Source organism: Pelophylax lessonae (assembly GCF_965119305.1).
Source record: "Pelophylax lessonae genome assembly, chromosome: 5".
Lineage (NCBI taxonomy): Eukaryota > Metazoa > Chordata > Amphibia > Anura > Ranidae > Pelophylax > Pelophylax lessonae.
In genome coordinates, this window is record NC_138772.1 from 44,205,678 (window position 1) to 44,218,034 (window position 12,357).

General features: G+C 42.2%; 1 protein-coding gene across 3 annotated transcripts in view; it reads left to right on the plus strand.

Moving 5' to 3' along the window:
* ICA1 (islet cell autoantigen 1) overlaps positions 1-12,357 on the plus strand; it is a 132,055-nt gene that overhangs the window by 100,108 nt on the left and 19,590 nt on the right. For all 3 annotated transcript variants that reach the window (XM_082258117.1, XM_082258116.1, XM_082258118.1), the window contains exons 8-9: positions 2,929-3,027; positions 8,372-8,463. In XM_082258117.1, coding sequence (XP_082114243.1) covers positions 2,929-3,027; positions 8,372-8,463 — 191 coding nt within the window. The remainder of the gene's footprint in view (positions 1-2,928; positions 3,028-8,371; positions 8,464-12,357) is intronic.

Genomic DNA, 12,357 nt, shown 5'->3' on the forward strand with positions numbered 1-12,357 from the left:
CAGTCACAACTAATTTTATTGCACGTGAAGCTCATATTTAAGGCATGTTTTGAGCGGGAAAGACTGCTCCAAACCGGTTTATAATTCATCAGTCAATAGCACATATCAGACAGAATAGTACATAAAAGGGCCTTTGCTTTCGCCATGCATTTGTGTCAATATGAGGTGTTTTGTTGTAGTATCGGTCCGTCTTGTGTTCAGCTTGCCTGTGTTAATGTAAGCAATTGTCAATTGTTTATGGTGGTGTCAGTCTCTATGCAAAATGTCTTGTAATCTAAATGCTAAGCCTTAACTCGTTAAGTGTCTGAATGAATGAATGGAAAAGTGTTGAACATGTCAATGTCTTTTCATCTATATGCAAAATACAGCTGTCTGCTGTCCAAGGTTGTTATGAATGGTTGTCCGTCTAGCTCGTTACGATGTAAATGCAAGGGCCCACATTTCATCACAGGATGGGCATAAACTGAAATATATAAGTGAAATATCATAAGGCATGTTAATACAATCTTTCAGATTGTAAGCTGCTTGAGGACAGGGACTGATGTAAATGTATAAGGCCCCTTTCACACGGAGCTTAATCCATCCATGCGAATCCGCCTGCTCATCGGGGGATCTTTCTGCTGATGACCGGTCCGTGTCTGCTCTGCTATGCTGCTCTCTATGGGGCAGTCGGATGGAAACTGACTGCATGTCCTTTTCCATCCGATTGTCATCTGATCCGATACGCTGGGCAGATGGCGAACGCATCCTTATTTGTCTGTTTTTAGCGGACCCGATCAGATGCTGGTAGGTGACAACAGTCACATGTCTGCTGACATCCGCCGCCCCATAGAGAACAACAGGTGGTCCGATCTAGTCCGCCTGAAAAACGGACAAGCGGACCCGATCAGTCCGCTGGTGTGAAAAGGGCCTAATATATGTGTAAAGCGCTATATAGGTACTTGTAATACATAAATATTTAACCACTTGAAGACCATTTTTTTTTACTAGAATGACACTTTGCTACAATGTAAAGTAGTGAGTGTACAGTGAGTTGTCAGCGGTTTAGACATTAATGGCTGTGTGTTGAGTTATTTTGAGGGGACAGCAAATTTACACTGTTATACAAGCTGTACACTCACTACTTTACATTGTAGCAAAGTGTAATTTCTTCAGTGTTGTCACATGAAAAGATATAATAAAATATTTACAAAAATATGAGGGGTGTACTCACTTTTGTGAGATACTGTGTGCATATATATATATATATATATATATATATATATATATATATATATACTCTACATAAAGATGGCCTAGGCTATGAGAAGACTGCCAAGGCCCTGAAACTGAGCTGCAGCACAGTGACCAAGAGCATACAGCGGTTTAACAGGACAGGTTCCACTCAGAACAGGCCTCACCATGGGGAATATTTACAAAAATGTGTGGGCTGTACTCACTCACTTTTGTGAGATACTGTGTGTGTGTGTATGTGTATATATATATATATGTGTGTGTGTGTATGTATATATATATGTGTGTGTGTATGTATATATATATATATATATACTGCCGCTTGGCCAAAAAAAAAGTCGCCACCTGGAATTAACTAAGCAACTAACTAAACTAAGCATGCAGGAACTATCCTATTGGATAATTACTGCATGTGCCCAAAGAATGAGGTCAGCTGACTACCTGAATATACTGAATGACCAGGTTATTCCATCAATGGATTGTTTCTTCCCTGATGGCATGGGCATATTCCAAGATGACGATGCCAGGATTCATTGAGCTCAGATTGTGAAAGAGTGGTTCAGGGAGCATGAGACATCATTTTCACACATAGATTGGCCACCACAGAGTCCAGAACTTAACCCATTGAGAATCTTTGGGATGTGTTGTTTTGGAGGTCATCTCATTGTTGTCTATCTAGTGAACCTGTTGTTAATTTAATGAACACCAAAGCAGCTGAAACTGATTAACAACCCCCTCTGCTACCTAACTGACCAGATAAATATCCCAGGGATTTAATTGACTTGATGCTATACTCTGATTAAAAAGTGTTTCTTTAATTGTTTGAGCGGTGTATTTATCGTGTCCCAGCTGATCCCTGTATGCAGGCATCCAGAATGTGGCTGGGAAGGTGATAAATGATTGGGAAGCTCTGGGAGTTCATTCCCCTTGGGGGGCAAATGCACCTAGGAGAGAGTTTCTGAAATAGGAGTTGTGGTCTGGTTCTTAGCAGAAGCTGGGCTGAGGGCCCCGGGAAGACTGCTACATAGTTACATAGTTACATAGTTGGCGAGATTGAAAAAAGACATCCGTCCATTCAGATGCTAATGCTCCCTCACTGAGGATCTACCTGTGGCGGCTAGGTGGCAGACAGCCCCATAGACATTTTGAGTAGAGGCTTAGCTGTGGACTTGTGCTAGAAGTATCTAAGTGCCAGAGGTTGCTTTGTGGACTGAGACTGCTCTTATAAAGTCCTGGATATACTGGCGATTCCCTGTCACCTCCAAAAAAGGTTGCTGTAAGAAGATTAGTGAGAAGTTTGTCCTCCTATCATTGCTATCGATTGATTTTGGAGTATCCTTTGACCCTAAACCCTTTTCCTATTAAAGTTTCTTCAAGTAATAAATACTAAAAAGACCTCCCCTGGACTGTGTTACTTGAGCCAGTGTAAATGGACTGGTGCTTGCAGTGGTGGGCAGTCTCTGTACTTTTAGGGAAGAACCAGTTATTACCAGTGGCCCCTATGGGGGTAGTGCTACATATAGGAGCTAAGAGCAAGTGGAAACTTTTATTTGATAGCTACGGAAAATTGCTCTTAATGAGAACAAAAAGTAATGACCACCATGGCAAAGAATGCATGCCATGAAGCTTAGTGAATTGAGCTGTGCCTGACAATACTGATCCACATCATTTTCTTTGCCTTTTTTTTTTAAATAGACAACTTTGCTTCATTTTTGGGAGAAAACATCTCACACAATGGCAGCAATTCATGAAAGCTTCAAGGGGTATCAGCCATATGAATTCACTACAATAAAGGTAAGCAAAGCATTCTCTTCCAATGCTGAAGTTGTGACATCTGTACTCTAGAAAGGAAATACTGTGTCTTTTTTTTTTTTTTTTTTAAACAAAATGTTTTTGCTTTTTAAGGTCGAGTGGGGAAAATGTATGTCTTGTCATTTTATTTCTGTTAGTGTCCCTATCAGGGAGATTTTTCTTCACTTTCTGTCCCTGTGAAACCCATACAAGAGGGAAAGGTTGTCACCAGGAAAGGAAAGTACGAACAGAAAAAAAAAAACATTGCCAGAAGATCTATCCCTTTCTCACTCTGCTTAGGTGAGCTTTGGTCTTTGTCCCAGCTGAAAAGATTTCCCATCACTTTTTTATTTTGGACAGGGCGGGAATAGGTAAGATCTTCTGTCGTGTTTTTACTGCTCAATAATTCTTCAGGTGATGGAGTTTTTATATTGGAGTTGACTGCCAACTCTATTTGTTATAGGACTTCTCAAGATGGAATATGTAAATGGAGGATAGAAGCACCATCCAAAGTATAAAGGTCCAGAATGGTATTTTATTTAAGATCGCCAAGAAAAATACAATGTGTTTCAAGGGTCGTAAAATTCCCCTTTCATCCGGACTGAATAGGCTTGTAAGAATGAAATCTGGACCAGGCAATAATATCATAAGGACAGGCAAGGTATTGCTGACAGGCTCATTGGAAGCCTTAGTTGAGTTTTTCTAAATTTCATTATTTTGAGCCTATCAGGTCCTGAAGAAGAGGGACTTCTTCAGCCCCTGAAGCGTGTTGTTTTTTTCCTTGGTGATTTTAAAGCCCAACTCTTTACTTACCTGCTCCTCTACACTGCTTAACCAGACTCCACTGCATCTTCTCTCCAATGCTCCAGCAGTCTACAGTCTTGATGTCATAAAGACGGATGCAAGATCCATTGCTTTGTGCTGAACTGCCACTAAACAGCAGTGTGTAAAGAGGGGGCAGGGTTATGCATTTGTCGAAGAAACCGTGTGAATGAGCCCCTAATTAAAAAAAAAAAAAAAAAACACCATTTTATATATATATATATATATATATATATATATATATATATATATTTATATATATATTTTTTTTTTTATTATTTATGGGGGGACTTTGGTGAAATACCAGGAGCAGTGAATGCGCAGAAAGCTCTGTACAGAGGAGGAGGAGGAACTGCCTCTACTGTTGTTGTAGCTGTTGCAGGGAGAGAGATATGGGGAATCGGTTCCCTTGGTCCCCCCCCCCCGTTGCACCAATAATCCCCCTCTCCTTCCTACATCTGATTCCCCTGCTGCCCGGGCCCCCCTCCCCTGCTGCCCCAGCCCGGTACAGGTGCTACACCCTTATCAGTGGCCCTGTCCAAATACCCAGCAAGTGGCTGGGACTTTGGATTTCACCATCCCCCCCACCCAAGCGCCCTAAAGTAGCTACCTAAGCAGTCTTATGTTACCCTCGGCCCTGCGCCAAGGGACAGTCCACCACCGAGACATGGGGGAACACCATCTGCCAGGGAAACAAAGGTTTGGGTAAGTAAAAGTGCTTTTGCTCTCCTTTTAGACTAAAACAGCAGTAAACCCTTGCAGCGTGGGCGCAGTCAACCCTTGCAGCGTGGGCGCAGTCAACCCTTGCATCGTGGGCGCAGTCAACCCTTGCATCGTGGGCGCAGTCAGCCCTTGCATCGTGGGCGCAGTCAGCCCTTGCATCGTGGGCGCAGTCAACCCTTGCAGCGTGGGCGCAGTCAACCCTTGCAGCGTGGGCGCAGTCAACCCTTGCAGCGTGGGCGCAGTCAACCCTTGCAGCGTGGGCACAGTCAACCCTTACAGTGTGGGCACAGTCAACCCTTGCAGCGTGGGCGCAGTCAACCCTTGCAGCGTGGGCGCAGTCAACCCTTGCAGCGTGGGCGCAGTCAACCCTTGCAGCGTGGGCACAGTCAACCCTTGCAGTGTGGGCCCTACTGCAAGGGTGAATTTTCAAAATTCCCAGATTTGGCCTTTAAATAACGAATCATTCTGGACTTTTATACATGGAGGGCGCTTCTATCCCTTATCCTATATTTAAGTTTTTCTTGTCTGTCTGTGTCCCCATTTGAGTGAATTTAACTTTCTTTTCTAGTGACAGGGTGTCACTAGGACAGGAAGTGGTAGAATGCCTCTCCAATGTAGACAGAGACACCCACAAATGCACAGTTATTCAGGAGAAATGGGGAAGGAGTCTTCTGTTCTGGTGACACCTGTTCCCCTTAATTTCTTGTCCTGGTATCATTCAGATAGGAGGCAAGGGTACATTTATTCAATGAGGACAGCAAAAAAAAAACTTAACAGAAGTTCTGACTCCTATTCTATTGACAATGAAAAAAACAGCACGTTTTGGCTGAAGTCACACTTTAGTAAAAATATATATTTAATTTAAGAAAAGCGAGTATGCGCTGGACCCAGGCACCATCACTGACTCATAAGTTATTTTCCCATCTGAGTACTTTGGGGCGATGAGTTATATTTTGAGACAATTTGTTCAGTTGTTAAAATATGTTCATTAATAAAATGTGTGACAAAAAACCTACGCGAGGAGATATTGGCAGTTTCCAGCTCCATTAATTACCAGCGCGTGTGGGCGTTCATCTAATGGCACGAGGGGAAGAAATATTGTTTACTATTATAACCGTTTCCAGGAGCCATCTCTTGTTTGGTTTCAGGTTATTTTTGTAGTCACGACTGAAAGCTGACTGATAAACAGGTTATTTTCCCAGCCAAGCCCGGAAACCGGAGCTACTTCTCTACATCTTCAATTTGTTCTGAGAACGGCAAACATTTTCTGGAACAATGGCCACATCTGTGGAGATGACACACAAAGTGCAACACATTGTCTATTGTATCTTCCGTTATATCTTTTGTGAAGCCTGTGTGCGAAATCCATGACATCTGTCTAGCTCCTCACACTTTGCTCCAGTTGTCCAATTGGAGACCCTTTCATCTTGCCCATCAAAAGTGACAGAGTCTGTTTTTAAATAAATGCAAAAAGTCCTGCACTTTAAATGTCCAAAAGAATCACTTTAATACCATATCAGGTAAGTGTATCCAAAAATTCCAATGTCCCAGACTCTTACCAGATCAGCTTACCCAAAGTACATGGGTCCAATTAAGCTTTAATCTCCATATCCTTCCGTGTCTTCTTCATTGTTCTTCTGATCTCCTCTCTTGTGTTCCCAAAAAAAGAAAACATATAGTACAATACCTTCAATATTACCATTAAATTTATAATATTTATATTATTGTACTTACATGTGCGTATGTTCAACATGCATGTGAAATCATCAGTGACTCGTTTTTTCTCCCCCTTTTGCCTATACTCTTACCCAAAAAATACATTTTGTAACACATCTAGTTCCAAATCAATTCTTCCTTCATACCATCCCCAAGTCCTGAATCTTCCTTGACAAAGTCATTTTGAAAAAACGCGTCAGGAAGTAACGTCGGGACGCTTACGCCGAAACCGGAAATGTGCCCATTTCGCCATCCTGGTTATGGGAAGCCTTACACCACCTGCCTATGTGAGCATTCTAACTTTAATAAATGCGATTTGGATGGGATTTTCTGCATTATTAGTTTACTCTTTACATGTCCTGCCATTTAACTGTGTATGGGGAGCTGAGCATTGTTTCACTAGAGAAGCACGTTTATTAATAATGGAGTTATAAGTGAGATCACCCAACCCTGTGTGTTTGGTTCATGGGGGAAGGTGCACTTTGGTTGAACACATTGGGCCATTTTTTTGGCACTTAAAAGAGCACTAAGTAATGTAAGCACAATTTAAAGAATATATATTGAATATGTATTGAACATATGCACAATATTGTGAGCACAATAATATAAATATAAATTATATAATAATGTTGAAGGTATTACACTATATGAGTTTTCCATTTTCGGGAGCACACGAGAGGAGAACGTGGGTTGGCTGATCTGGTTAGAGTCTGGGAGACTGGAATTTTTGGATACACTTACCTGTTGGGGGAGTATGAGGTTGTGAATCTCTTGGACATTCAAAGTGTTGACTTTTGAACTAGAGTCTGTTTTTAAGCTCATTTTCCAACCATCTTACACTCCATAGCTTCCCCTTGCTGCTACTTCTTTCATTGCTGCCAGCACAAAATACCTAAGGAATCTGGGGAGCATAAGAACACCACAAGTATAAAAGTTTTCCACAACAATATGAGAGAGCCAACACATTTGGCTGCTTGACCAGCTACCCAAACACAATTCCACCCTTTAGTTCACAATCTGTTCATTATTTTCTATATCAGTCTTCAAGTCCTGATGAAAGGGGAGGGGGGGTGGGGAGTACTGAGCCCTTAACTTAAGGGTATTGGCTTTCTCTTTTGTCCCCTTGTCTTGCAAAATAAATATTTGCTGGATTCACATTATCCATGCGGTGCTTCTACTCTCTCCACATTCCTTTAGCTTCCATTTGGGTCCCTCAAGGATACCCTGGCTGACAGAGAACTGCCTCCAAAATCTAGATCTAATGCCTCGTTTCCACTGAGTGGTACGGTACGGTTCGGTTCAGTACGGTACAGTTCGGTACGGTACACATTGCGTTTCCACTGCCAATAGTACCCTTTTCATGATAGGCGTGGTGTAGCTGGTCACAGCAGGAAAGCTGTGATAGACGATTCTCTGTCAACCAATCAAAGTTCTGCAGAGTGTAGCTCCACCCAGTTGGTACGGGTCTAATGTGCTTGGTACCCCAACGAAAGGGTACCAAAAAGTGGTACGGTACGGTTCGGAATTAGGGTACCATTCATAATGGAAACGGCATAAATAGCGTACCGTACCGAACCGTATCAGAAAGCTCAGTGGAAACGCGCCATAAGACATTAACTTTTCTGTTTTGAGTCCAGCACTCTTCCAACACATCTATTTTTTTTTTTTTTCAACACATCTATTGGCGTGAAACAACTAGCACTTCTGGGTATGGTAAAGCATGTGTCATCCTCCCATGATGCAGTGCTCAGGCTTAGTGTCCAATCACTGAGCATCAGTACTGTCACAAAGGGAGTGACATCACTGCTCCCTCTAAGCTCTAAGGCTTAAACATGTCACATGAAAGAGGGGAGCTGGTTATTAACCCTGTGTAAGCTCCAAAACATAGCTTACACAGAATCTAGGCCCATGGATGAATGGAGTGACACAGAAGTGCGACAATGAGAAGTACAAATCATTCTGGGGTGGGCTTTTAAGTGATAGATTCCCTTCAAATGTGGTTGAACTCAATGGCTTATGTCTTTTTTATTTATTTATTTTTTTAACCTGATTAGCTATGTAATTATAAAAAGTCTATCTCTTCCAGAGTTTACAGGATCCCTTCAACAAGCTAAGTCACCAAAGTAAGAAAAAGTCGAAAGTCAAGGAGAATCCTCCCGATAAACAGGATGACAGTCAGTAAGTAGCTGAATGCTGAGGACAGAATGGGGAATTGGAAAGCTGTAATGAGACACACACAAAAAAATGTAACTTCTACTAGAAGAGTTTTCCTCCAACATCAGACATCTCCTCAAAAGGAGGTCCTGATTTTCCATAGAAATATTTGTCACTAGAGAAATCACGAGAAGGAGAAAGAAGGTTACGATTCCTCTATATAGATCTTTAGTAGAGGGGGTCACCAGCAGATGGAAGGAGGTCCTAATACCTTTGAATAGATCTTAGTTCTCATTAGATGGATCCCCATCAGGTGGAAGAAGGTCCTGGTTCCTCTATAAAGATCTTTAGTTATCACTAGAGCACATATGTCAAACACAAGGCCCGTGGGCCGAATGCGGCCCCCCAGGCTATTTCATGTGGCCCTCGCACCTCTCCTGCAGCTGCGGCACCCCCCTTGTCTCTGCCCCCACCTTGTCTCAGTAGTCAGCAGCAGAGAGGACAGAACGCCTTTGTGCAGCTTCAGAAAGGCTTGTCTTTGCCCATCAACACCCACCCCCCCCCCCTCCCTCCCAGCAGTTCGCAGCAGAGAGGAGGGCAGAACTCCTCCTACAGATCCTGCACCTCTCTGTGGAGCCACAACACCACCTTGCCTCTGCCTCCCCTGGTCTCAGCATTCAGCAGACCCTGTAAGCGGACTCCAGCCCTCCTCTGGACCCCGTACTTTCTTCTTCCCAGATCCATCCGCATCTTCTTTCTGGCAGCAGCACAAGGTAAGGGGGTGCATTGTGATGTAAGGAAGGGTGGGTGACTCTTGACTTCTGATGGTGGGGGGGGGGCTCTTGACATCTCATGTTAGGATGTAAGGGGGCGTGGGGGGCTCTGGACATCTAATCCTACAGATATAATCATATTGTAAAGCGCTGCACAAACTGTTGGCACTATATGAATCCTGTATAATAATACAAATAATAACCGGCCCTTTGAGGGCGACCATAATGCTGATGCGGCCCACAATGATATTGAGTTTGACACCCCTGCACTAGAGGGATCACCAGCAGGAGGAAGGAGGTCCTGATTCTTCTATATAGGTCTTTAGTCGTCACTTGAGTTGTCATCAGTGGGAAGGAGGAGGTTCTGATTCCCCTATATAGATCTTTCGTTCTCACTTGAGGGATCACCAGCAGGAGGTCCTGATTCCTCTATATAGATCTTTAGTTATCACTTTAAGGATCACCAGCAGGAGGGAGGGGGTCCTGATTCTTCAATATAGATTTTTAGTTGTCACTAGAAGTATCACTGGCAGGAGTAAGGAAATCCTGATCCCTCTATGTAGATCTTTAGTCATACCCCATTTAGGATACTGTGTGAAGCTTGGGAGACGTAACTTACAAAAAAAGAAATTGTCAAGATAGAATAAGTCCAGAGACGAACAACAAAAATGATGAATGGTCTAAATGATAAACCATATCAGGAGAGACTGCAGGAAATTAACATGTACAGTAGTGAGTAAAGAACAAAAAAGGGAGACATGAATGAAATCTTTAAGTACATGACGGGGGTGGATAAGGTTCGGGGTGGGACAGTGTTTTCAATATGAAGCTAAGATCAAGAACATGGAGACATGACCTCAAACTAGACCATGGGTGTCCAACCTTTTGGCTTCTCGGGGCCAAATTGAGTGTAGAGAAATTTTCTTGGGCCGCATATAAAATATATACTATAGTTTTAGGTTTATAAGTAATAAAATGCCGCCGCGCCCTTCCGGAGCCGCCGCGCCCCCCCGCACTAATTTAGCACAACTAGAGGATGATCAAATGAAATGGAATCAGTATACAGAGGTTTACTTCTTCTGAGAGATATTAAAGGAACACTCTAACCACCATGACCACTTCAGTAATTTGAAGTGTTAATGGTGGTATGAGTCAGAAACACTGCACATGCTCGCCTCCCCCCTCCGTCCCCTCCTAGGCAGCTTCTGCCTAACGTTAGTTGGAAGCTGCTGTGGCTGTGCTCCCGACCCGACTTCCTTCCTCCCAAGCAACAAAACAAATTGTCAGGGGGCAGTGGGCCGCATTGCCTGTGGTTCTGGGCCGCATGCGGCCCCCGGGCCGCAGGTTAGACATGCCTGAACTAGACAGAGAAAAGTTTAAAACTAATCCTAGAAAGTATTATTTTACAGAAAACATTGTTGATGCTTGAAGTAGGCTTCCAGCAGAGCTTGTGAGTCAGGTAAAGTAGGTGTCAATAAACATGCTTGGGAGAAACCTAAATCCATCTCTACACAGACAAAAATGTAAAGAGAGAGAAAAAAAAAGGGGGGGGCAGACTCAATGGGCCACATATGCTTCTGTCATCACTCTTCTATGTTTCAAATGCAAAGAAAGCCAAAGATAAAGATTGTGCTTTTGTGATTGACTAGTCTCACAATTGGTCCACCTACAGGCTGGAGAAAAAGTAAATGGATATAAACATTTTTTTATAGTTGTAGCCGGAAACAGGGGATGAGTGGTATTCCTCCCAACCGGGACACCTTTTCGAACTATAACTGTTAAGTAAGAGGAAATCCCATTTTAGAAAGTTTTCCTCTCCCTTGTTGTGTCTCCAGGACAGCAAGTTCTAACACTCCCACGTACTATCCAAAAATTTGAAAAGTTCTACTTCATATAGCCTAACTCTTTAGACCTATGGTTTTACATGTTCATAGTTTTGAAGAAGGGGGACTTTCACAGCCACAGAAAAACACATTTTTTTCTTGGCAATCTTAAAAATAATTTAATTCTGGAATTTTATATATGGGGAGTGGCACTTCTATGTTTAATTCTATATTTAGGTTTTTGTTGCTGTTTGTGTCCTTGTTGGCTTATTGTGGGGTAAAGGTAGACTGTGGCCTGTAAAATTAGTCTTTTCTATTAGTTTGATCAATGAATAAACTCTGGAGTGAGTGTAAAGGGTACAGGATATCCAAATAGCAAACTACCTCAGACCTTCTCCCTGCAGCAGAATTGATGTATCCTTTAAGAGCAGCCTTGTAATAGCAATTGGTCTTTTGGCCCTATATGAGCAGTCACAGGTCTCGTAACATGTTAAGCAATGAGGTCTTTATGCAATATCCTCTGGCATCAACTTCTCCCAGACTCTACAGACCGCTCCCTAGCATAGCAGACATCCCTAAAGATGTTCCATACAGGTAGACACCTTCCATATTTAACCACTTTCAGACTGGAGGATTTGGCTGCTCAAAGACCAGGCCCCTTTTTTCAACTTGGCACTGTGTGACTTTAACTAACAATTGCGAGGTCATGCAATGCTGTACCCAAACGAAATTTGTGTCCTTTTTTCCCATAATCAGAGCTTTCTTTTGGTGGTACTTTAACACCTCTGCACTTTTTATTTTTTGCGATTATTAATAAAGAAATAGCGAAAATATTGAGAAAAAATGACATTTTCAACTTTGTCTTTTAAAAAAATATCCAATCTACTCAATTTATGTCATATATTTTGGCCAAAATGTATTTAGCTACATGTCTTTGACAAAAAAAATCTCAAACCAATTTTTATTGGTTTGCGCAAAAGTTATAGCGTCTACAAACTATGGTGTAAATACTGGAATTTATGCAGCTTTTACTTTCTGACTGCCTATCTCATTTCATTAAGTGCTAAAAATGGCAGGGCAGTACAAACCCCCCACCCCCTTCCCAAATGACCACTTTTTGGAAAGTAGACCTCCTAAGGAATGTCCTGAGAGGCATGTTGAGCTCATATGAATATTTATTTATTTTGTCACAGGTGTTTGAAAAAATGACAAAAATACATTTTTTTTTTTTACACAAAGTTGTCATTAAAATGATATATTGCTCACGCATGCCATGGGTATATGTGTAATTACACCATAAAATATATTCTGCTGCTTCTCCT